General features: G+C 37.8%; 1 protein-coding gene across 1 annotated transcript in view; it reads left to right on the top strand.

Annotated features, from left to right (window-relative positions):
* Positions 1-25292, top strand: part of LOC131038890 (ABC transporter G family member 28) — a 97896-nt gene that overhangs the window by 36756 nt on the left and 35848 nt on the right. Inside the window, exons 4-6 of the mRNA XM_057971452.2 lie at positions 20842-20905; positions 21004-21150; positions 21417-21451. Of these exons, the coding sequence (XP_057827435.2) occupies positions 20842-20905; positions 21004-21150; positions 21417-21451 (246 nt within the window). The remainder of the gene's footprint in view (positions 1-20841; positions 20906-21003; positions 21151-21416; positions 21452-25292) is intronic.

Here is a 25292-nt window from a genome sequence, read left to right as displayed (position 1 = left end):
TCAGGCACATCTTCTCGACATGGAAAGAAGGCAAGTCAAGATGAAGGTCAAGAGAAGGTAGTACCTGATGTTGATGAATCTATGGAATCCATGGTGCAAAATGATAGGCCAGAGAAAGGATAGACACCTCCACATTCATCAAGTCAGTCTCCCCAAATTAATGAGCTACATGAAGATAAGAATGATGATGAGGCGACATCTCCTCTCCGAGAAGATGAACCACTACCTAAAGAAATACAAGTGAGAGAGACAAGATCTGCCATTCCAGATTGGTTGAAAGAGAGACTGACAAGGGTGATTGTGATTGAAGAAGAAGAAGATGTAATTGACTTAGAGAGCCTTATAGGAAATTCTCAAGAAGTAACGGAGAAGAGGAAGGCCACGAAAATGTCCAAAGTGATAAGGGATGAGACAGGATCCAGGAAATTGCAGATAGCTACACCAGTGGTGGACAAGTATGAAGGTGAAATTCTTGCAGATGAGTATGATGTAGAAACATTTGAGCTTGGTCCACTCACTACTGAACAGGCAATGGATGAGGCAACCGATTCATTTGAAGCACTTAAGGGCAAACTTAATGAAGAAATGGAAAAGAATAAGAAGCTTGAGACAGAGGTCGGTGCTTGGAGAGGTTACTTTAGTCATCTCAATCAGCCCTTGAGACGTCAGGATCCAACTGTATCTCCTATGCAAGCACTTCCCCTTGAATCAGTTGGCGAGGCAGAAAGAGTCAAGAGTTTGGTTCAGCTTATGAGCTCTTGGATTGACAAATCCCACACGGTAGCTGTTGAATTTACAACAAGAACGATGAAGACAATCCATCGAGCTATCCAGGTCCTTGAGATTGTCCACAATCTAATGATAACTGTAGCCGCTTTCGCTCACACTAGAGATGTTATCATTCCTGTCCTGCAAGTAATCAGGCAAACACCAAGGAAGATCCTAGCACAGGAAAAGATAATAGATGGAGGAGCTCATAGCCTACTTCAGTGGTCAACTCTACTCCAGATGAAAGAGGTTCTTTTCGAAGACATCAACACCAAAAGCAATCAAGTTGAAGGCGTCATCCATCCAATTCAGGATAGGGTGTTTGAAGTGTTGTGTACCATTCTTGGCAGGCGGATCAAAGTTGAGACGGATGTGGACCTCCAAGAGTTGTGTTGACGTGTATTTTGTACACTATCAAACACAGAATAAAATACCCAAGGGTACCTTATCCTCTCTTGAGTAAAGCCTCTGAATGCTGAAGATATCGCGAAAAGGATCAATCAGGGTGACTTCAAGGTTCTTCGTTGTAGGATCTACAAGTCGGCAGGTTCTCATCAAAGAAGATCTGGTCCAGGACAAAGATGATCTCCTCCAGCTCAGTATCACCAAAGAAGATCAAGCAAAGATAAGGGCGACCTCCTCCAATCTAGCATCGACAGGGACGACCTTCTTAGGTCAAGCATCATCAGGAATAACTTCTTCCAATCCAACATTCCAAGGCGAGGTACATCAATCATCCTGCACATCAAAGACAAGAGAAGTTAGAGCAAGGGTTCGTTGAAGAAGCAGATAGTTTCAAAAGAGTTAATTAAAGCTAGCTTCTCAGCAACACCAAATTGGCATCGACCAAGTGTCAGACGAGGTGGCATCCCAGTCATCACTTCTCCAGTCAGTGTGGTCCACCTTAGCATGTCCAGATTCAATGTACCTAACTCATGGAAGGTGGCACAAACTTCGATGTACCTACCCCAACTCTCCATTGGTCGAATTTTCTAGAGAAGACATGTGTCCTAAAGATGCAATTTTATCATTGGTCAAGCATTAAATGTTATGTAATGGTTGTAACAAACCCTAATTAGGGTTCTTATTGTTGAATCTTGGCCATTGATCTCAAATTGATCTTAGCCATCGAATTGTATTAAGGGCACTATATAAGCCCCGACTCTTCATTTTTGTAAAGGCAGTCGGAAGAAGCTAGAAAGGAGTTAGAAGATAGGGAGTGAATAGTTAGAATAGTGAATTAGTCAGTTGATAGAATAGCAATTAGAGTAGAGTAGAGGGAGAAGGCAAAGATTGTTGCCAAGATGTTGTTGGAAAAGACTTGTAAAACTTCATTGAAGAAATGGTGAAATTTATGGGTCGATTCGACAATTTGCATGGTCTCTATACTTCTCATATTTGATTTCATGTTATTAGATGAGTGGAAAAAATGTGCTTGATTGATGGTGAAATTCGTATATCCATACTACTAGCAGTTTGTTGATTGCAGACTTGCCTTGTGTAGTCAACTGGAATCATTCAGCTTAAGCTTAACTTCAGTTGTCGCTTCTTCATTGATATGCATCAGCCTGATGGTGTCTATGCCTGTAGTGATGATTTGAACATCATAAAGCTTTCCTTCGAAGATCGCACTAACCTTGTGGAGATGGTCCTGGGATGTCAAAACAAGACCTAGTTAGAATTTCATCAAAGATCAATCATTGCTCCTACATTCCTTAGTATTAGGATTAGATTCTTTCCTCACCCTCATTTTTTTTCCTTTTTTCAAATCAAAGCTAGTAAAATCCTGTGTTCCAGCAATATTCAAAGCAAATCAGACGTTCAGTCATCAAGTGTAAGTCCCCTTGTGATTCCAACAAAATCACATCATACCACAGAGAGCTTATCCACACGTAGAGATCCTACAACGAAGAACCTTGAAGTCACCCTGATTGATGCTTTTCGCGATATCTTCAGCATTCAGAGGCTTTATTCAAGAGAGGATAAGGTACCTTTAGGTATTTTATTTTGTGTTTGGTCGTGTACAAAATACACGTCAACAGAATTGGTGCTAGAAGGAGGGCGGATCATTGGCATGATTGCAATATTTGTTTGAACAGCTGATCCTATCAATTCGCAAGGAGTTATCTAGGACTTTTGTCCCTCCTCCACGCTCGACAGAATTGAAGTAGAAGAAAGGTGAGCGAATACGAACTCTTGAATCCAAGGAAGATCAGTGGAAAGCCTGTTCTCAAACACTCGACGAAAGTGATATAGAAAAGGAAGGTGATCGCTGGATCGGTAGTTGGACTTACGCAAGAAGGAATCAAGTTGGAACCAATTGAACATTCAAGTTGAATCTGAGATATTCAAGATCTCATTCCAGAAAATAAAAAAAAAAGTGAAAAATAGAAAATCAAAAAAAAAAATCAAAAATCAAAAAATCAAAAAAGAAAAGATTTCTCAATGTAGCGACAACAGTTTTACGAGGAGCAACAAGTTGATTTTCCTGAACTTTGGTGGAGATTAGATACACAGCTTTATCCACGCAGATTGTCCGAGTTTGCAAGGCTCGGGCAGTGTCGAGTCCACGAGACAGAGGAATATGATGAAATGCATTGCTTGAAGTACTTATCAAGGATGGAATCGGCAGCACAGGGAAAAATCTTCTTTTGGGATGTCCCCAGGCCAGAAACAGAAGAAGGCAACTTCAGTGTCCCAGAGAGCAAGGATCCTCTTCTAAGCTTCTTGTGGATGATCGAAAGTCAGCTCATTTTGAATGGTGAAATGCGTTTAGAGAACATATTGCTACCATTGTGGTGTAGAATTCACAACTCACCTCACTCTGAATTTACTTGCTCAGTATGTGAAATGGCTATCAATCAAGTCAGAAACCAGTTTGGAATGCTAACTTTGTCCGAGGAAGAGTGTATTATGAACAAATCTTGGGGTGCACATATCGCAGCCGAATTCAAGAGAACCTATGAAAAGGACATTGTTCCAGCATCTGATTGTGAGAAGGATGAGTTGTACGTTGACAATACAAATACACCTGATAATCAATGTATTACAGTGGATAGCTCGCCATGCCTTGCACCTGAAAAGGAATACCATGAAACGAAAGTTGAAGAATCAGTTGAGAATACTCAAACAGTAATAAAGGAAGATCCAGGAGTTGAACAAGCAATTAAAGGAGAAGATGACTCATTCCTTGAGGAATTCTCGTTTATGTTACAAAAGGAGATCCTTGAGATTGAATTGCAGGAGGTTTCAAATGGCATTCTTAAAGAAGACAATCAAGTTGACATATTGAACAAAGAGCTACAAATCATCATAAGTGAGCCCAGGTATGAAGAACAATTCAAAGGGGCGCTTGAAGATTTCATCGCCATTATGCTATTTGAGGAAGCATGGAAAGATCTTATAGAAGAAGTACAAATGGAATCACTGCCAAATTTTTTTCAAGATAAGCAAGTTACTATGAGTGATATGATCCATCATTAGCTCCGACCTCCCGAGACTATGCATGAAGGAGAAAGGCCACCAGAGATTATATTTGATCAACTAGAGGAGATGTTTGAAGCTCAATCCATCAACGAGACTCTCATTTTTGAAGATATGCTAACAAAATTTCATGAAAATGCCTGGTTTATGCAAGATATCTCAGTGGAAATAGAGAATCTTGAGTTATTCAAAGGGGCGCTAAGCTTGTTTCAAGAAGAACTTCCTAATCAAGAGCAACATGTTGTGGATGCTCGTGGAATAGTTCATCACCAATGGCGACCTCCTGAAGCGGCTGGTGACCTCGCTTCCGACAATACAGTTCCGTCTGAGCTTGAAATATGCCAGGTTGTCTCTTTCCTTAATCCTAGCCTTGAAAGTTATTATGATTTTGATTATGGGGATTTTGGGAAAACAACTTGCATCTGGATTGATCATGGTCCTAACGAATTACCTCAGTTGATCATTTTGAGTGAAAACTTGCTTGAGTATGAGAGATGCATGGTGAGAGTTTGCTTTTCTGTGTTTAAGGATGAATTTGCCCTATTGAGAACCATCACGTTTGCCATGCTCCTGTTGCACAACCTGAGAAACCATGTAAAGTCATGTATATATTTTGCTTCTTTAAGTCGTGTTGAGTCTAGGAGTCTTGTATATAGGTTTAGAGTAGGTTTTCTTTTTGTGTCTTTAGTTAGGTCTTTTGAGCCTTGTTCTTAATTTGCCTTGAGTCATTTGACTCATGATCTAGTGTGGCTCAGTTAGTTTAGTTGTTTGCTTTCTTTCGTTGGCTTTTGGTGTGCGCTTTAGCTTAGTTTGCTTTGAGTCAATCCGTCGGTTGTTTGCTTTAGTTTAGGTGTCTTGAGTAGGAGACTCCATTCGTGAGAGAGGCGTTTGTGTTGTTGCTTGCACATTGGCAATATCCTGGATCTTATGTTAGACTCATTTCTTAGATATCTATTCATGAAGTGCTCGGAATCCGAGGTTGTTCCTCTCCAGCTTTATCATCTGACCAGGATCTGTATTTGACTTGGAAGGGAATCATTTTCTGTATCTTGATGCCGACATCTGTTGATTACTATATCTTCACACATTAATAGACTCCGAGTCATTATGGTTTTCAGGCAAAGCTGTGATTGGTGAAAAATCTAAAATCTGACTTCAGCACCACCGCAATCTTCAAACCCTAGTAAGCTTCACTGCTTATGAGCCAAAGGAATTGACGGAATGAAAAAGCAATATCAAAAAGAAAATGAAAGAGAAAAATGAAAAAAAAAAAATGAAATGAAATATCAAAATTGGCTAAGGGGAATATGCGAGTAACTCCATCGGGGCTATAGACGCCTGGCTGGCAATGGAGCAATGTTCGTGAGCTTGCGGCGATAACCTCGTCGAGACTATGGACGTCTGACTGGCAACGAGGCTCTATCCAGGATGCTTTTGAGGATCAGATAAACTACGTAGCCGATCATAGGGGAACCTGAAGGTTATAATTGTCTTGTCGAGAGGAATGAATACACTTGCACACACCTGGGTAATCAAAGGCTAAGTGTCTAGATCTGGTTAAAGATTCTCCTTCTACTTTGAGTACATTTTCTAATCTCTTGATGAGCTAGGTTGAATTTTCCGGAGGTTCTAGGTGTTGATTGAGTCTTTATCTTTGAAATGTTTCAGGAACATTTATTCAAGGTGGCGCTAGATGTTGTGACGTTTTCACACATCGCCCCATTACAAATGGGGACCCCTACTTTTTTGCTTTCTGGGGTTTGTTTTCTAGGTTTTTTAGGGTTTTGTCAGTTAGCCTTTGCATTTTGAGTGTCGCCAAGGGGATCACCTGGATAGCAGGTCCTGCTTGAGTGATGTCCTGATCCTGAAATTTGGCTAAGTTTGGAATGTCCTGATCCTGAAATTTGGCTAAGTCTGAAAGTCCTGATCCTAAAATTTGGCTAAGTCTGGAATGTCCTGATCCTGAAATTTGACTAAGTCTGGAAACTGAAAAACCTCTAAAAACTAGATTTTGCAATATAGCTCCTGGAGGTTTGAAACCACTCTCAAACATCCTGAAAGTATATATGGAATATAAATTATCCTGACAGAGAGTTCAAAAAGTCAATTTTCGCTCCTAACCCTCAGAGAGGGCCCACAGCGAAAAATCGCTCCTGACCCTCAGAGAGGGTCCACAGCGAGATTTTGATTCACTTCATTTTGCAATGGAAAAGGACTAAGTTTTGAGCATGAAAGGGAAATAAATGACTTTCTCCACCCACCTGAAGATGTTTTGGCTAGAAATGATGAAGGACCTTGTTGAAAACAGAAAAATCGCTCCTGACCCTCAGAGAGGGCCCACAGCGAGAAATCTTATAAGGGTCATTGCAAGCCTTATTTGGTCGATTTGAGAGGTCAAGAGCATGATGAAGGATAGAATGAACATAATGATGTATCTAGACTTGATCAAAGATGATAAATTGAAGGAGTTTTGCCCAGGAAAGGTAAAATCGCTCCTGACCCTCAGAGAGGGCCCACAGCGATTTTCTTTGTGTGCACATTTTTGGACCTTTCTTGGACATGAATTTTTATTCATAGCAAAGAACAAGATGACATCTCCCTTAGCAAAGTGATTTTTGAATGAAAAGTGAAGCATTTTGGTCCAGGTAGCAAAAATCGCTACGGACCCTCAGAGAGGGCCCACAGCGAGATTTTCAAATATGCATTATTCTTGCGAGATCAAAGTGATTTTATGATTGGAAGGGATGGAGGAAGGCAAGATCTATCTGTTGAATATAATTTGGAGGATCAACACAAGAGGAAATCAACCCAAAATGAAAAAATTGCTACGAACCCTCAGTGAAGGCCCACAGCGAGAAATCGCTACGGACCCTCAGAGAGGGTCCATAGCGAGAAACCTAAAATGGGAAATTTTCATCCAAGTTTGAGGAAAGCTAAGGTTAGGCATGAGTTAGAAACGATGTTTGAAAAGCCTTGAAGTGAAAAGAAATCGTTGAGAATCAATATTTTGAAGGCAATTACAAAAATCGCTATGGACCCTCAGAGAGGGCCCATAGCGATTTTCCAGTTTTCTCTCCTTGGTTTGAAGAATTGAGATAAAATCTTGCTTGGACAGAGGAGAACGTGATGTGTTATGCCTTGGAGGTGATTTGAAGATTAAAAGATGAAGGAATTTGCCTAGAACCAAAAAATCGCTACGGACCCTCACTGAAGGCCCACAGCGAGATTTTCAAAAAATGTATGTTTTCTTCAAAGTGGTGCTAAGGCAAGATTTGGACAAGGAGAAAAGACCTCCAAGAGCAGGATGAATATTATTTTGCATTTAAAACTTGATGATTTTGGTTAGAAAATAAAAAATCGCTCCGGACCCTCACTGAAGGCCCACAGCAAAAAATCGCTATGGACCCTCAGAGAGGGCCCATAGCGATATTGTTGAAAATCCTCGTTTTACCTTACAACAACAAAGCGAATTTGGTTGGAGTGGATTAAGGGAAGGCATTGCCAAATGATGAATGAAGTTTTAATGAAAAATGATGAAGAATCAAGCCTAAATTGCAAAAATCGCTACGGACCCTCAGAGAGGGCCCACAGCGAGAAACTTCAAAATCACGCCTTTTCTCCAAAATTGGATTGAGCTAAGTTTGCAATTCAGTGAAAGGACCTAGTTGAAATGTCTTGAAGAAATTTTGGAGGTAGAAAAGTGCTAAATTTGAGCAAGAAATGAAAAATCGCTTCTAACCCTCAGTGAAGGTCCAGGGCGAAATCCTCAGAAAGTTTCATTAAGCCTTGTTTTAAAAATTAATATTCTCCAAATTGCATTAGATCGCCAAAATTGCTAATTTTGAGGCATTTGAAAAAAATTAAAATTAAATTGGCATTAAATAAAAGACATTTTGGCATTTAATAAATTAATTTTAAGCCTTAAAAAATCGAACTTCTATCTTGGAGGCATTTAAAATTAATTTTTATTAAATTAAAATTAAATATAAAGCGCTTAAGGCCTTATTTTCATTTATTTTGCCAAGTCGGCCCCCCTTTTTTGGAATTTTATTTATTTTTTAACCTCTTTTTGCCAAGTTGGCCTAGAGGGAGCAAAGGGGTGAGCGCTCTATATATTGGAAGTGTTTTTTTCACAATTCAAATCATTCAATCATTGCTTCAAGTGCGAATTTGGAAGGCTAATTGAAGGTGCGAAATCTGGTTTGCTTGGAGCGAATTTATTTCAAGTGTTGGAGACTAGAAGGAAGTGGAGTTGATTCTTTTGAAGGCTAAAGGAGGTGCATTTTATCTAAGGGAGAGCTTTGATCTACATTTTGCTTAGCGAAATTCACCTTTTTTTGCATCATTTCTTAGAGTTTAATACTCACGAGGAGGTATGGCGAAATCATCTTGACAACATTGTTGAAGATTTGAATTTTGAACTTTTGTTTTGAAAATTCTAAGTTTGGCATAGTTAATTAGGAAATGATAACTCAAGATTTATCATGAAGTTTCCTAATTAAAATCTTAAATCTTCCTTTATACTCTATATTTCTACGCTTCAAGATATATTACTAATTTTGAAATGTTGTGTAGGTGTCAAGATGGCGACTCCAAAGGTAGGAGCATCTACTAGTCGGCAGGCTCTCATCAAAGAAGATCCGGTCCAGGACAAAGATGATCTCCTCCAGCTCAGTATCATCAAAGAAGATCAAGCAAGGATAAGGGCGACCTCCTCCAGTCTAGCATCGACAAGGACGACCTTCTTCGGTCAAGCATCATCAGGAATGACTTCTCCAATCTAGCATTCCAAGGCGAGGTACATCATCATCCTGCACATCAAGGACAAAAGAAGTTAGAGCAAGGGTTCGTTGAAGAAGCAGATAGTTTCAGAAGAGTTAATTAAAGCTAGCTTCTCAGCAACATCAAATTGGCATCAACCAAGTGTCAGACGAGGTGGCATCCCAGTCATCACTTCTCCAGTCAGTGTGGTCCACCTCAGCATGTCCAGATTCAATGTACCTAACTCATGGAAGGTGGCACAAACTTCGATGTACCTACCCCAGCTCTCCATTGGTCGAATTTTCCAGAGAAGACATGTGTCCTAAAGATGCAATTTTATCATTGGTCAAGCATTAAATGTTATGTAATGGTTGTAACAAACCCTAATTAGGGTTTTCATTGTTAAATCCTGGCCATTGATCTCAAATTGATCTTAGCCATCGAATTGTATTGTGGGCACTATATAAGCCCCCCGACTCTTCATTTTGTAAAGGCAGTTAGAGAATAATAGAAGACAAATAATCAGTAGTTAGAAGGTGATTAGCTAGTTGATAGAATAGCAATTAGAGTAGAGTAGAGAGAGAAGGCAAAGATTGTTGCCAAGATGTTGTTGTAAAAGACTTGTAAAACTTCATTGAAGAAATGGTGAAATTTATGGGTCGATTCAACAATTTGCATGGTCTCTATACTTCTCATATTTGATTTCATGTTATTAGATGAGGGGAAGAAATGTGCTTGATTGATGGTGAAATTCGTATATCCATACTACTAGCAGTTTGTTGATTGCAGACTTGCCTTGTGTAGTCAACTGGAATCATTCAGCTTAAGCTTAATTTCAATTGTCGCTTCTTCATTGATATGCATCAGCCTGATGGTGTCTATGCCTGCAGTGATGATTTGAACATCATAAAGCTTTCCTTCGAAGATCGCACTAACCTTGTGGAGATGGTCCTGTGATGTCAAAACAAGACTTAGTTAGAATTTCATCAAAGATCATTCATTGCTCCTACATTCTTAGTATCAGAATTAGATCCTTTCCTCACCCTCATCTTTTTTCCTTTTTTCAAATCAAAGCTAGTAAAAACCTGTGTTCCAGCAATATTCAAAGCAAATTAGACGTTCAGTCATCAAGTGTAAGTCCCCTTGTGATTCCAGCAAATCACATCATACCACAGAGAGCTTATCCACACGTAGAGATCCTACATACAAGAACCTTGAAGCTTCTCCGATTGATGTACAAAATACACGTCAACAAGTTGGAAGAGAGAGTCAAGGTCATCTTTTGCAAAGATGAGAATGTCATCACAGATGAGCAACGAGATCTAATGTTCACTACTATGCTCCTGATTGAGAAGATCAAAGAACTCGAACCTGGATGGGAAGCGGCTCTTCTCATTGCCTTTGACCAGGTCTTTCACTTGGAAGAACGAATGAAGAATCTTCCTGAGATTCCTATTGCTGAGATTGAAGGAATTGTGTCCAGATTCGTTGCATATGCTAAGAAAGAGCATTGGAAAGGGAACAAGGTTCTAGAAGAAAGGTTGTTATAGGATGATGTGGCATCTTAATTATCATTGGTCTATGTTTCCTCGACTTTTGTGCCAATTAAATATTTGGCTATGCATTTAATAATGTTCATCTAAAAAGGGAACTTTTTGTAACAAACCCTAATTAGGGTTTAGGTGTCAGTATCTCAGCCGTTGATCTTCTTTTGATCTGGGCCGTTCATTGTAATTGAGGATGCTATATATACCCTCACTCATTTTCATTTTGTCAGGAAATTAGATCAAATTAGATATTAGAGAGATAGATAATAGTTAGAGCTTTGGAGAGAAGAAAGTTATTTTGTAACAAGATTGAGTAGTGAAGAAAGAATTTTGAACAATTGTTGTCCATTTGGCTTTGAGATCAATAAAATATTGAAGTTATGGTGTTTTATTGCAATTCTTGTGGCTATCTTCATGGTTGTTTATCTTCTTGAATCATTCTCAGTCGAAGTAGTTTTTAAGTTTGAAGGACTAAGTGTTGTGCTTGATCTTTGGTGAGATTCACGTTCCAAACCACTAGCTTCTTACTGATTGTAAGGACGCCTTGTGTGGTCAACTGGAAATATTGAGATTGCTTGAACCTTCAATCATTATTGAACTATTGACATGTATCTTTATGGTAGTATCTATAATTCTTGATGATTTGAAAATCACTAATCACCTTAGAAGATTGCATCAATTCCAGTAGAGTTGTAATTCCTTGGCAATACTGAAATTGGTAGAATCTTACCAAGTCTAGCCTACATTGAGTTATTCTTAGGATTAGATTAGAATTCATCTCTTGAAAACCCTATCTTTTGCTATTTTTTGAGAACCTGTTAGCATTTAGGAAAATCCTGTTCCTGCAGATCGAGAATACGTAAGGCCCCTTGAAGAAACAACATTCACAACGACCACTGGTGCTTATCCACACGTAGAGATCCTACAACAAAGAACCTTGAAGTCACCCTGATTGATCCTTTTCGCGATATCTTCAGCATTCAGAGACTTTACTCAAGAGAGGATAAGGTACCATTTGGGTATTTTATTCTGTGTTTGGTTGTGTACAAAATACACGTCAACAAAACCCTTCTCTCAACTCTTCATCTTTGAAAGGAGGCAGTTTCTTAGGTGCATACCATTTGGGATTTAGAGCTAAGCAACCATGTGAAGTGAGGTTTTCATAGTGTTCCACCACTGCATTACAATTGGATTAATATGCTCCTGATTTATCTCAAATGAGGGCCTTTGCTATGAATTGCTTGCTTCATTTGACCAAGCATGCTATCAAATGTCTCATAAAATTCACCAATACTAGGAAAGTCTGTACCAACATACATAATCACTTGCATAATGGGTAAGATAAAAGAGAAAATGTCTCTTGAAACAAAATATTCAGAAAGGAATAAGACTCAATTCTAGTTTAAAATCAAAATACACAAATTTTCCAAATTCAAAATACAGAAAAGGAAAAAAGCATTCTAATTCAATTATTTAGTAACTTAACTTAAAATGGACCACTAATTATCATCAAGGATCTTTCACTTCACTCTTCCCTTCAGTTGTGATGGCCGTTGCCCACTTACCCTGCTGAACATTAAATATCATTAATTGTAGCAGTTCCTTAACCTCAAGCATCCTCCCTAACAAGATTAAGTAACTAACACTGATCAGGATTAAATTGGGAAAATATTGAAATCTAATTTTTCCAAAATTTTATATGTTTTAGTAAATTGCAATTTTGAGGGTCTTCGGTGCATTTTTGGACAAATATGGTGCCCGGAAACATTATCATGTTTCCGGAATTTGGTTCTAGATTATTTGAGTACCTTTCCAACGCATCAAACGGTTTGTAATTCGGAGCTAGGATGAGAAAGTTATGCCTTCTCAAAGTGGACTGAAATTTTATATTTAGTTTTTTGATAATTTTGATAGTTTTAATAGTTTAATTGTAATAAACATTATGATGACTCTTCATTTCAAATTCCAAGGGATTTGTGTGACCCTTGGGATACATTCGACTTGTATAAACTCCAATTTTGAATAGAATGGAGACAGTTTTTGGTTTGCAATCTTCTTGTTGTCAATTTCTTTTTGTGTTGAAATCTACAATACCGCAAGTATCACACTAGGTATTGTAATCTGGTTTTCATAAATCAGATCAAACACATATCTAGTCCCCACAAGTGTGAGGAAGTCCTTTGAAAAAGTCTCGAAGATAGTGAGTTATGATGGTTGCAAATGAACATTTGTATATCTCTAGCTTTTGCCACCATCGGTTTCACCCAATCTATCTTTCCGATATCTTTCAATGTTTGAATGCAACATGGGCCCCAAAATATATGTTTGCATTGTTCTATGGTTTCTTTCAAAATCTGAAATTGGAAGTCTACATTTTTGCATTTCCCTGAACAATCAACAACTCATAAGAAAATAAGAGCCAATGGCATATGTATGTATGATATTGATGACTGGCTGATATGTAATATCAATCCATCCTTTCATAATTGATTAGCCCATCCTTAGCCAAGTTTTCCTCAAGTCCTCCATCAACAAACTCACCATAGAATACACTCTATTAAGGAGGGTGGTATATAGTCTATGTTCTCTGTGGGGACATTTGAGGAATCAATGGCAATTGTCTTTTTCAATATTTTTTTTTGAAATAAGGAGAATGTGCTGTTTACCTCACTGGGTAAACAGGAAGAATACAGAAATCGAACAGCAATGTACAATGCAAATATAAAAGAAGTACCAGAATAAGCTTTCCATTAATGTCAAAGGATGTTCATATTATATCTGTCCCAACATTACATGACCTCCAACACCCGGAGGTGGTACAATATATGACAGCCGAAGGGGTGCGACACAACCGTCGCGACTCCAACTACCTACCCGTCGGCTAACTAACTGACCGCCGTAACTCATTATTACCGACGACAACATAAACATAATATACCAACATAACATAATGATTATTCCCGTCAACATGTGCCACATCAAATGGGATGGATGGGCAAAAAAAAATTGGCAAATGAAGAATTTAGTTCTTCTTTTGATTGCATATTCAACATCCCTACTAATATTCAACATCCCTACTACACTAGTAGCCCTTCTCTTTGTTTTCATAGAATCATCTCCCTATTGAATCTCAATTTTTTATGGTATGGGTAGGCATAGTAGATTGCATAGTCTCTGTTAGCACACCCTTATTTCTTGCCTTACCTTCCATTTACAATGTAGACACCATGATCTTCTAAACTAGGGTTAGTTTTTTTACTTCTTATCTTACATCTAAGTGTACGCACAAAAGATGATTGCAGGCCTATGTATAGCTGCACTTGTAATCCTTATTGCACACATAACATGACCAATATCTACTCCCTCTTCAATTTTGCTTGTTGTTTTTGTGTATAGGAGTTGCAAATTGCATAAGGGTTTTTTTGGGATTGAATGGGCATTTTGTAAAAGATTGTAGGATAGTTGAAGGGCATTTAAATGGACTACTTCTCACTTCACCTATGACACTTTCATACCCAAAAGAACCCTCGGTATCTCTATAGCTTGTTTGTTGAATCTTAATCTCATCACTACCATAACCTTCACTGCTGCTCATCTTGCCTTTTTTCTTTTGGAAAAATAGCTGCAAACATTAAAAAAAGACAGAAAAAAATTCCTAATTATTTGAAACTTTAAAGGAAACCAAAACAAAATCAAAAGGATTTGTGAAAACGAACAGTAGATACTAAACTTACTTTAAATGGTATAGTTTGATGTTCTCTTTTTTTCATCTCATTACTGTTCTCATTCTTTGTCTTTTCACAACATGTAAAATGGCAAAATGAGGGAATATGTTTTTAAGTGTAAATGCTTGTGTGTTAGTTTAGAGTTGTGTAAAGTGGTGTGTGGGGCCTTGTGAGCTTTCCCATTATTTTATTTATTTATTTGTTATTTTTCAATATCCCTTTTTAAAAATTTTCTGGGCTATAGGGGATGGCTGGCTGTCCTGCGGACAGTCGGGCAATGGGAATGGCTGGAAATTCCTAGTGGACATGTCCCTGTGTAACATTTGCTAATTATCTACTAGAAATTCACATAATAATTGCAAAACATAGCAAAAATAAAAGAATCATATATGCAGTCAGAATACCAAAACATTTACTTTTGTTATAAGCAAAATATATATTAAGCAGTGGGAAAATTATGTAAACCAGTGATCTGAAAACTGGTCAGAAAATGGTTGTTCAGACTTCAGACCTTCAGGGCCTTTGAGAATGTTATATCCATCAATTATTTAGCTGACTCAGTTATAGTGTCAAACATTGGTAATATCCAGCTTACTCTAATGAGAGTCTGAAACTAGATTACTTATATCTACACACACTTCTAACTCCATCTTTAATCGATGCTTCAGTCATGCTGTGTGGTTCATGAGATAACAGAATTTTGTTTTTGGATGAATATCCCAGAATTGTAAATAACAAATCGCTGAAATAAGAAAGCAATGCCACTTCAAGTAGCTAACCCAAAAGCATTGGGACAAGAAATGAATTACGCTAGTGATTATCTCCATATTGATATCCATTCCCTGCATATAGGAAAAATTAGGGTTGGGCGATCCTTAAGCCCTTAATTAGGTCAATCAATAAGAAATATAAATTTGAAAAAAAACTACCATAAAATCATTGATCTAAGAGGTTCATCTAGGACTTCTGATGTAAATTAGTTTCCTCCCCTTCGAAATGATTTCAAGTTCAATACATCTTTTCCTTAGGTGCAGCTCTATCTCTATTCCTCTGATTTCCTGTCTCTTCTTTGTCATATAATTATAATCCCTGGATTCTACCATTTCCAAATCCCTATCTTCATCTGACCAATCTAATTCCTTCCTAATTCCTAAGTTCTCTATTCTAATCTCATTTCCATATTCTTTCCCTGCTTATTTAATTTTTGTTTCCTGGGACAGAATAGTTTTGGTTGTCTCCCAACTCAATCATGCAGAATAGTCCTCATTAATGATTTTTATGATGGGGCATTTTATGTGGCATGCTGCCAAACTCAGTTTCATATTTTTGGGGAGTGATGTGATGGGGAGAAGAGGATTAACTTCTGTGGGGGGAGTAACATGAGAAGATGATGATTATTGGTACATAGAAGTTGTAGAGAACATATTGGAAGGATTTACCTAATTTTTTGTCTGTTGGTGTGGGTAGTTCTGGTGTTTTGGTCTTTACAACCCTTCTCTTTCAGAATTTCTGTTCCTCTGTACTTGGAAATCTACAACTACCAGAATTACTTTGAATTTGGGCTACTTTTGGCTTACCTTGGTTGTTGGGTGGAAGCATTGCTGCTTCTGCTGGAAAATGGGATTCAGATGGGATGAAGAATCTCTCTCTGGCTATTGCTTCTTAATCTTATGATGTTTGGGATAATAAAGGAAGAATCAATGCAGCATACATCCAAGCATCCTTTGCATAATGTGACTAAGGAAATCCAGAATCCTCACAATAGAATTTGAATTCGAAGGATGTGGAAATGGCTAAGAAAGTGGATGAGGTTGAGGCAGCTGATATTGATAAGTTAAGGGAATTTATGGAGACTCGAGTCAATGAATTAAGAGAAATATATTTCATATGCTTGATAACCTCATTTGTGCTAATGTGTTGTCTGATGCTGCCGATTCTTTCCTTCTCCACTAGGATTATTATGCAATTCAAATGGCAGTTCAGAGTTGGGGCTATGAAGCTAGTGATCATTACCATCTTATCATAAATGCACCGAGGGCAGTCATGCAAGAGAACAAAGAGATTGCTGTTAAATTTGGTATACAGCTCTCCCATGAAGCTACAAAGCTAGTGTTTACTGCTCTATCTGATAAAATAAATACATGAATTACTAATAGAGATGACAATGCATACCAGAAAAGACTAAAATATATCCTTATCTGCACTTGAAATTATTATAGAAGAAGACCAAAGATGGTCACAATTGATCTGAGTAGATCATACTTCTTTCTTTCATGAAACACTATCTATTTAAAGGACTCGACGATTGCCAAGAGGAACACAATCGTCAACCAATTGACGCTTACTTGACACTCATAACTACTTGAGGCCAAAAAACACAATACGAACAAATAATGCATAGTCAGATAACCAATATTATCGAAACATAATAACAGACGTTGTACATTGACTACATTATTCCCCCCAAAAGAAAACGTTGTCTTCTAAATGACAAGTAAACATCAATTAATATGAGGGAAGACTGATAAGTAATAAAGATAGAGTAGTCAATGACTTGTACTTTGCAAACTCAAACTTGGACTATGCTTGGAAAATTAAATGAGTGTGATGGGGGTTTGGGGGCAATGCCATGGCGCACATCATTTCGCAAAAAGCAATGTTGACAAAGCTAGAAAATAGAGATTTTGGAGTGTTTAGCCAACGTATGATGTCGACCATAGAAGGAAAATTCTATACAATGGTTGATTGCCATGCGATAGATTACATGCGCCTAACGATGTAACTAGGTCGTATGTTGTAGAAATGAGTTGATGTTCGTTGTGTAATGAACTTAAGTGTTGGTTGGATGGCATTTGAAAGTGGACGATGTACAAGAAGAAGAAGAACCAACAACCACTATACGGTGAGCACTTGATGCCGTATGTTAGAGAAGAGGTACAATCGTATAATCAAACAAAGTTGCCACTATCGTCTGCTACAAAGAGATGGTCGCCGAATAGTCAAGTACAATTGCTCCCATTGCATATTGTCAAACGAAACTCGCTCGACGATGCTGGACCAACATTGTATGATGGGAAAACTTGGTTGTTATATGGTCAAACTTGGATGCTTTCATTGCCATATGAAGAACAAAGGGAGCCATACGCTGGACATTGAAACCAATACTTTGAAGAAAGACTGTTGTTGTACGATACAATCAAGATGCCACTGCTGTACATAATAGAAATACGGCTGTTGTACTATGAAATTCTTAGGTTGCAATACGATTGAAGTGTAAATTAGAGGCCGTGTGATGAATTGGGCGTTAGTTGGTTTGGGTGCACTTTATAGTTAGTTGAAATTACCTTCTCTTATGTCATACAATTAGAAAATGAAGTGGTTGTACATTATAATTGGTCTTTTTATAATGTTCGTTGAAATTTAATCTTCTCCTTTTTTGTTCCAATCTTTCCTTATTTCCTTATTTTCTTTTTCTTTTTCTATAATTGTTCTTAGTACTTTGAGATGTATTGTCAATAATATTGCAAAGTTGGATACCTCTACAACAACATAAATTGTCTAACTTTGTAAAATCATTTTTCATCAATTGCTCCTCGCAAAGAATCGTAGCTTCGAGGAAATTACATGATGGAAATACCTCATAGTTTTCCATTTGCTAGTGAAACAGGCCATGGAGAGAATTTGTTATGTCCTTCGAGCATGATTGTAATTCCAAAATTCCTTTGTCATTTAGTTCCATTGGACCTTGACTCTCCATCCATTCTTCTTCAGAGTTTGATTTTGACAAATCCAAGGAAGGTGCTTCCTCACTAACAGCTGGTTCTTTAAATCAATTACATACTTTTGACCCTTGTTTTCATTGGAGATTGTATTCTTTGTCCACTTGTGATCGACTTTGGCTACTATCAGCCATCCTCTCCCTAATAATGCACTATAGGCTCTTTCTTTTGCAATGGAATGACCACAAAATTCAGCAGGAACTATTGTGTTTTGATTGTTACCTTCTGTGCCATCAGTGTTCCCAATGGCTTGATTCCATGTTGATCTACGCTTACTAGTTGGAAGGTTGATGGCTAGAGCGTTGGCTTCTTGAGGCATTTCCATGTATCCTTTGGTAGTATGTTGACTCTCGATCCTCCATCAACAGTCGTGTTTTTCAAATTCTTTCCCATGATTTGCATTTGTACGACAACTAGCTTCTTCCCTATGTTCACTGTCAACAACATTAGATCAATGACTTGTTCTTCTTGTGGTGGCGCTTCCATATCATGTACCTACTTGTACCTTCCTGTCTCCAATTTTGATTGCCATTGACCATGTTGGTGATTGCCACTCTTAGTTGTGGCATTCTTTGAAAAAGGTTTGTCACCTTTATCGATATGGTTGTTTGTAGCACCTACCATACTATGTTCTTCAACTTCAATTGCAAAGAGGTACTTGTAGTTTCTTTGGAGGTCCTTCATTTGTTCGCCATCACTTATCTTACTTCCACTTTGGCTTCTTAGAGTCATTCTTTCGTTCGTTTGCCATTGTTTGTTCAACTTCTACTTTGGCTTCTAAAAGTCCTTTCTCCGTAGGACGGTTTGGTATATGGTTTTCTTCGTTTGTGCTTTGGTAATCGCCAAAACTGCCTTATATTGTTTTTCCACGTCCAACATATTAATACCCTTTTGTTTCAGGAAGTTAGTTTCTTCGTGGTCACCTAGCCCATACCATTTGCACAATAATTGTACTTTATCTTGCTTGCTCTAGTAGTCTCTTGCAAAGCGTACCCATTCACTACATTGTCGACACTGTATGATAGGATGTTCTTTAGAGTTGTATTGTATTTAATTTTGCTCTCCTTGTTGATTTCAATAACCTCTTGGAGATGCATTTTGTGGCTTTGATGGAGTGGATTCTCCTTGTGTGAAGAGTACTTGTGTACCTTTGGTCTTCAAATTGTATGGGCACTCTTTTATCGAATGATCTATAACCTGCCAAATCTCACAAATCATCTTTCTAGGACCATTACCTTTTGTGTGCCCCTCAATTTTGTACTTAGTACACCATAGTTCATTAGTTTCTTTCTCTACCTTCAACTCTTTTATCATTCAAAGCATGTCCCTCTAAAGTGTTTGTACTGTTCCCAATTCATTGTCACCATTGTCATCCAAACTTCCATCTTCCGTTGTTTTTCTTTTATTGCACAAGGACATTTTATCTTCACTTTTTATGTCCATTGCCCGATCATAGGCTTCAGAATAGGATGAGGGTGGTACTACCTTCATCTTTTTTCTTAACAATGGAAGTAGATCTTAAATGAACCATTGCTTTTTTAGACCTATAAGCTCGTACATTTTCATGCCTACCTTGTTTTGTATTGTAAATTTTTGCTACTTTTCATTATCATCACAAAGCAATTTAAACTCTTCTTCAAAGGCCTTATTTAATCTCTCCCATGTATTTTTGGAGGCTTGGCCAATTTCTGTATGCCAGTCAATCACTACACTTTGCAAGGTGGCTGGAAATGATCGTAGCAAATTGCTTTATCATCTTGTCTATTTGCTGTCCAGATTGTCTCACAAGTCTTACAGTGCCTAACATTGTTTATCCGACTATGTATTAGTAGACATTGTACGCTGACTATAGCTAGTCTTGGACTGCTGTGTTTCCCATACTAGTGAAGAAGATGAAGAAAGAGTGGAGGAATCGGATGATGAAGTAGAAATCCTAGACAAGATGGAGAAAAATGGGAGGTACTTACTGGGTTGATGTTTTGTACTTAAGCTGAATGCAAATAATTTTATGTAGTCCTCTCTTTTAAACTTCTTGGATGTAACTCCAAAGAGATCTTAAGTTTTGAATATGTATGTATAACTCCCCTTTTGGGCTCTTGGTTGGTTTGCGCTGTGTAATTTGCAAACCCTCCAAAGTCCCCTGCTGTATAAATTTCAGTTAAAAGATCATCTTCTGTATTCCGTCTCTGCACGTTTGTTGGTTATGGCATGAAATTTTTTATTTTTGTACATGTGGAGAGGATGTGATAGTTTAAGCAGCTTTAGTTTTGGCTGACTGCATCATTTCCTTAGTTTATATGATCATCGTGGTTTGAGTTCATTCATGATGGTATGCATGATTTCAGTTTAATCATCTTAGTTTGGTTCAGAAATGTAAAACTAGAGTAAGCTCTTCTGTTATTCTGTTCTGCTTATTCTTTTTAAAAAAGAGAAAGGGTATTATTGAAAAATCTGTTGCATATGAATTGCCTTTTTAATGCTACATTCTCATTAAAAAAGAAGGATAGAGATAGAATGGCTAAAGATGTCATTACTCAACAAACAATTGCTGTATACATTCACCAATCAGTTCATGTCTGCTAATTTGTGTAGATAATGATTTAAGAAAAGAAATAGTCGAGTGATTTAATTTTGTCTCTATATGAATGTATGATGGAGGGTTGTAATTCTTTCAATACAATTCTTTTATATTGAATGGTGTTTTGAAAAACTAAAGATTTTGTCTTTTAAAAAGAAATATTTCTAATAGTGAATATGCATATGTTTTTTTGAGGAAAGCATGCCCCTTAGGTGCTTACTGTCCAAGAGCCAAGTTGAATAGTTCTACAGGTTTATGTGACCCGTAAGTATTTTACCAATAGCTGTTTTGTATTCCTTCTGTATTTTGTTTATATATACTTTCATCTTTTGAACTCAGCAAATTTTGAGGTTCTGGTGCAGATATAGCTATCAGTTGACTCCTAGAGGGGTCAATCATACTTGTGGAGGAGCAGATCGATGGGCTGATGTTAAGAGAACAGATGAAGTTTTCTGCTCGGCTGGATTTTATTGTCCAACTACCACAGAAAGAACAATCTGTAGTGATGGGTGCTTATCCTTTCTTTTAGCTGCATGTGGTTTTGTAGTCACTATATTATAAATCAAATGAGTATCTTTATGAATAATGTGTGCAAATGGAATAAAAGAGCACTTTTCATGCAGTCTAGAATATGTGTTTCCATTCCATTCAATTCTACTATGCCATTTATTTGACATCTGCCATAACTCTGTTTTCTAGATATAACTCAAATTGGGTCCATAATTGTTCTAAATGAGATTCTGATAAGTACTGGCATTGTGCATGGTTTTTGCAGGCACTATTGCAGACTGGGGTCTACATCACAGAGTAGTAAGTAAAATCTCTTTTGCAAATGTTTAAGACAAGGTAGAACTAGATATATCCAGTTAACTTCCTCTAGACATATGTTTCATGTTCGATTATGGATTTGTTATTTCATCACGAGACCCTAGATACCATATTAATATTTAATAGCACTATGATTATGCTGTATGGGTTTAGTGATCCAGCATTTACCTTTATGGTTACCCTACTGCAGCAGACATCCTCAAGTATGTGATGCCTCATTAACTTAGTTACCCTTTATAGCATTCCTTTTGGCATTTTATACAATTTACATCTAGCTAGATGTTAGATATTTTTATTTCTTTTTCTCTTTTCTTTCCTCAGTTTAGTTTATGTCTCTGCTCTTGTCATTTAGAAATGTTCTCATGTAACAAGAAAATAATTAGTCAGTCTTCTTCATAATTGTGTATAAAGGATCTAATTGGTAAGCATAAGTCTTTCAGTAGCTCTGTTTGATTCTTTTGCTTTCTCCTTATAATTGATTTCAAGATGCCAATGCTTTAACCATTCCATGTAGGCTTCCTACTCCGTTATAGAGCAGTCACAACATTTTTTAAAATCACCTATTCTAGGGTAATGTCGTTCCTTAGTTTTCCTCGCCTACTTGACCTAGATAAATCTACAGACAGGAGAGAAGGAAAAAAGTATGAGTTAAATGCAACTCTGTCATCCTGTTACTCTTCATTGGATGCCAATAATTGACTTATAAACACAAAAAGAGCATATCATAATATGGCAAACATTGGCTGCACAAAATACAAAGTAGCAATTTGACATGCAATACAAAAATAGGATATGAGACAAACGTGCAATGCTACTTGTAAATGGAAGAGTGTGGCATGTGTCCATATGGTCTGACATAACTAGAATGATTTTGGAACTTAGTATGCTGGAAAGATAATTTCCTTTAACTATTTAGTTCTCATCATTTTCTCTGCGCTAAAAGGACTCTGCCCCAATCTTTGCTTGTTATAGAGAATTCTCATCTAAATAGCTGATTCAGATGGCCATTGTGATTTTTGATTGTGACAAACTTTTACAAGTTAAAATACCTCAAAAACAAAATCCATGATATAAACATAGCAGCTTTCCTGTGTAGAAAGTGTTCTTTTTGTCTGACCAAGTGGCAATTTTCTTATATCTAGTAGTTATAGTTTAGACATCAAGCAGTGTGTCCCAAGTTGAAAGAGGATGGTAATCTAGAAAGGCATTTGCATGATGAATGACCTGATTCTTTTAAATTTTTGATGGATTGTGCAACTTGAGTTAATGGATGCCCCTACCTCCAAATATAAGTGCTGGAAGAAATAAGGTTGGGTGCAAAGCAATTTTTCAGGATGATACTTCTGTACTAAGCTTAGAAAAACTGAGTCTCTTTTCTTTCCCATTTCTTGTAACTGAGAATTTTTAAGAAATATCTAGTTTTTATTGTTAAGTCAAGTTTGGTTGGTTTGTAAAGATATTGACTTCTGGTCCATGGGAAAATAGGGATAGGTGTTTTCTTTTGTTGATGTCATAGAAAGATATTTTCCTTATAATCATGCATTGCAGCTGATATTCTCCTTGTAGATGCATTTCTTTTAAAAAAAGAGACTTGATGTTGACCATATTATGTATGCCAACCTGAGTAGGCAGATCCAAGTGTTGAATCCAACCATGAAGATTAGGAAGACCAAGCATTAGCATGCAACAATGTGCATCCTTCAACCATATTGTCCCAAGTGCATGTATTCATTGTGACTTGATGCAGGGGACGAGCTCTCTGAGATTAATAGGGAATAATGTTTACTTCTCTTTTGGATAGGCAAAATATAGGGTATTGTAAACAGAGTTATTTGTGAAGAATTGAACCAGATAAGAACATACTAAACAACATATGAAATGAGAGAGTATATCAGATGTCTTTTATTCATCAATGTTCTTCATACAAAATGGGGATTAGGAACTTCTAACACAATCCGGGACCTTATCCTGACACAAGGAAGTATTTATACTTGCCAATGGTTGCTAAGGAATTCCCAACCATTAGCAACTAACCAAAACCAGAGAAACAGGACTTGCCCGGACTCGCCCAAACTCAGCGAGTCCGAGTACGAGTCATGCTCGGCGAGTCCTAGGGACTCGAACTCGGACTCGTCCGAGTCTGGGGAGTAAACTCGCCAGACTCGCTGAGTTGGCGAGTTTGGCTCAAAATCGCCAGACTCGGCTACTGGCTGGGTTAATAAAATGACAAAAATTAAACATTTTAAAAAGTTTTTTTTTAAAGTAATAAGTTTTTTTGGAAGGGTCAGGGGCGAAATTTGACATTTTGGTCTCTTCGTCAGGATTAGTCTATGGAATATAACATTTAAGTATAAGTGACTTTAAGTTATATTCCATATATACTGTCAGGATGTTTGAGAGTGGTTTCGGGCCTCCAGGAGTTATATTGCAAAATCTAGTTTTTGGAGGATTCTTCAGTTTTCCAGACTTAGTCAAATTTCAGGATCAAGACATTCCAGACTTAGCCAAATTTCAGGGCATTTGAAGATCAGGTTGACATTCCAGACTTTATCACTCACCAACTTGACCTAGCTCGGACCTTCAAGAATGATACTCACTCACCAAGCAAGACCCAATTAGCAACAAGAGCAAAACCAGGCCCTAAGGAAGACTCTCAAAGAAACCCTAATTCAAACTTGTAATAAGTTTTTTTGGCCTCGCGGGGCGCTGCCCCTCGACCTCGCCCTGTATCGCGACAGGGAGCGCGCAAGGGGCGATGCCCCTTGACCCCACCTTGGGGGCGCTGCCCCCAAACCCCCGTCGAAAAATATGGGGGGAAACTGCGTCGATAGAAGTAGAGAAAATTTAACCTCCGAGTTTGACACTGATTGGATCGACCAGGTACATATAGAGGTTGAGACTGTAGCCATGGCAGAGGAGGAGCGGAGAGCACGAGCACAGATAGGAGATTCAGAGACAGATAGTGACGCAGATGTTCTTGATGTTGGTGAGCATGGCATGGTGTCACGGGGAGCGGCTATGGCAGTCGAATCATCCAGGACCTACCTTAGATGCCTTCGCAGGGGGCCAGGGCCGGAGGGTGCAGGCTCCTCTGAGCCATAGACTTGTAGTTGTATTTACCTTTGGTATTTGTATGAAACATTTGATGATGATAATATGATGACATGGATTTTTTATTCCATGAGTTTTGTAATATTGTATACATTTGACAATATTTATATATCTATGTTTGTTATTTTCTTCAGCTACAATTTGCGTTTATGCTTATGTGATTGATGTATACTTGTGTATGTAATCAAATGAGCCGAGTTTGATGATGTTATTGTGTCTTTAAGGTGTATTCAATAAAGGGTGTCCGAAACAAGTTTTAAATATTTAAAAATCTCTAAATTTCTTGAGTTTTTCACTATCTCGAGTCCAGCCGAGTTTGATGCCGAGTCCCGAGTCCGAGTCCGAGTCGGCCTTGCCGAGTTCGAGCCGAGTCCGAGTCCCATTTCTTTGACCAAAACTACTCAACCCTATCGATGAGTCGTAGCTATTCTCATTGATTATACAACATAACAAAAGTAAACTAATAGATAATTTAACTATCAACATCATCTCTCCCAAAAGAAAAGTCGTCTTCTAGACAACAAAAAGTAGACTAAAAATGACTATGATTGAGGGGTTAGGTGAGAAGACGTTCTTGGTTGTTGAGATATAGAAGCTGGAGTGGAGTGGGAGAAGTTGACTAAAGCAATTTGTAAACCTTTGCTCGTTGCTTCAATTGATGAGCTATCAAGAGTTCTCTTTTCGGTGAAAGCTTGACCATCTATGTGGTCTC

Source organism: Cryptomeria japonica, chromosome 1, assembly GCF_030272615.1.
Source record: "Cryptomeria japonica chromosome 1, Sugi_1.0, whole genome shotgun sequence".
In the NCBI taxonomy this organism is placed as follows: Eukaryota; Viridiplantae; Streptophyta; class Pinopsida; order Cupressales; family Cupressaceae; genus Cryptomeria; species Cryptomeria japonica.
This window is presented reverse-complemented; position numbering and strand designations above follow the sequence as displayed.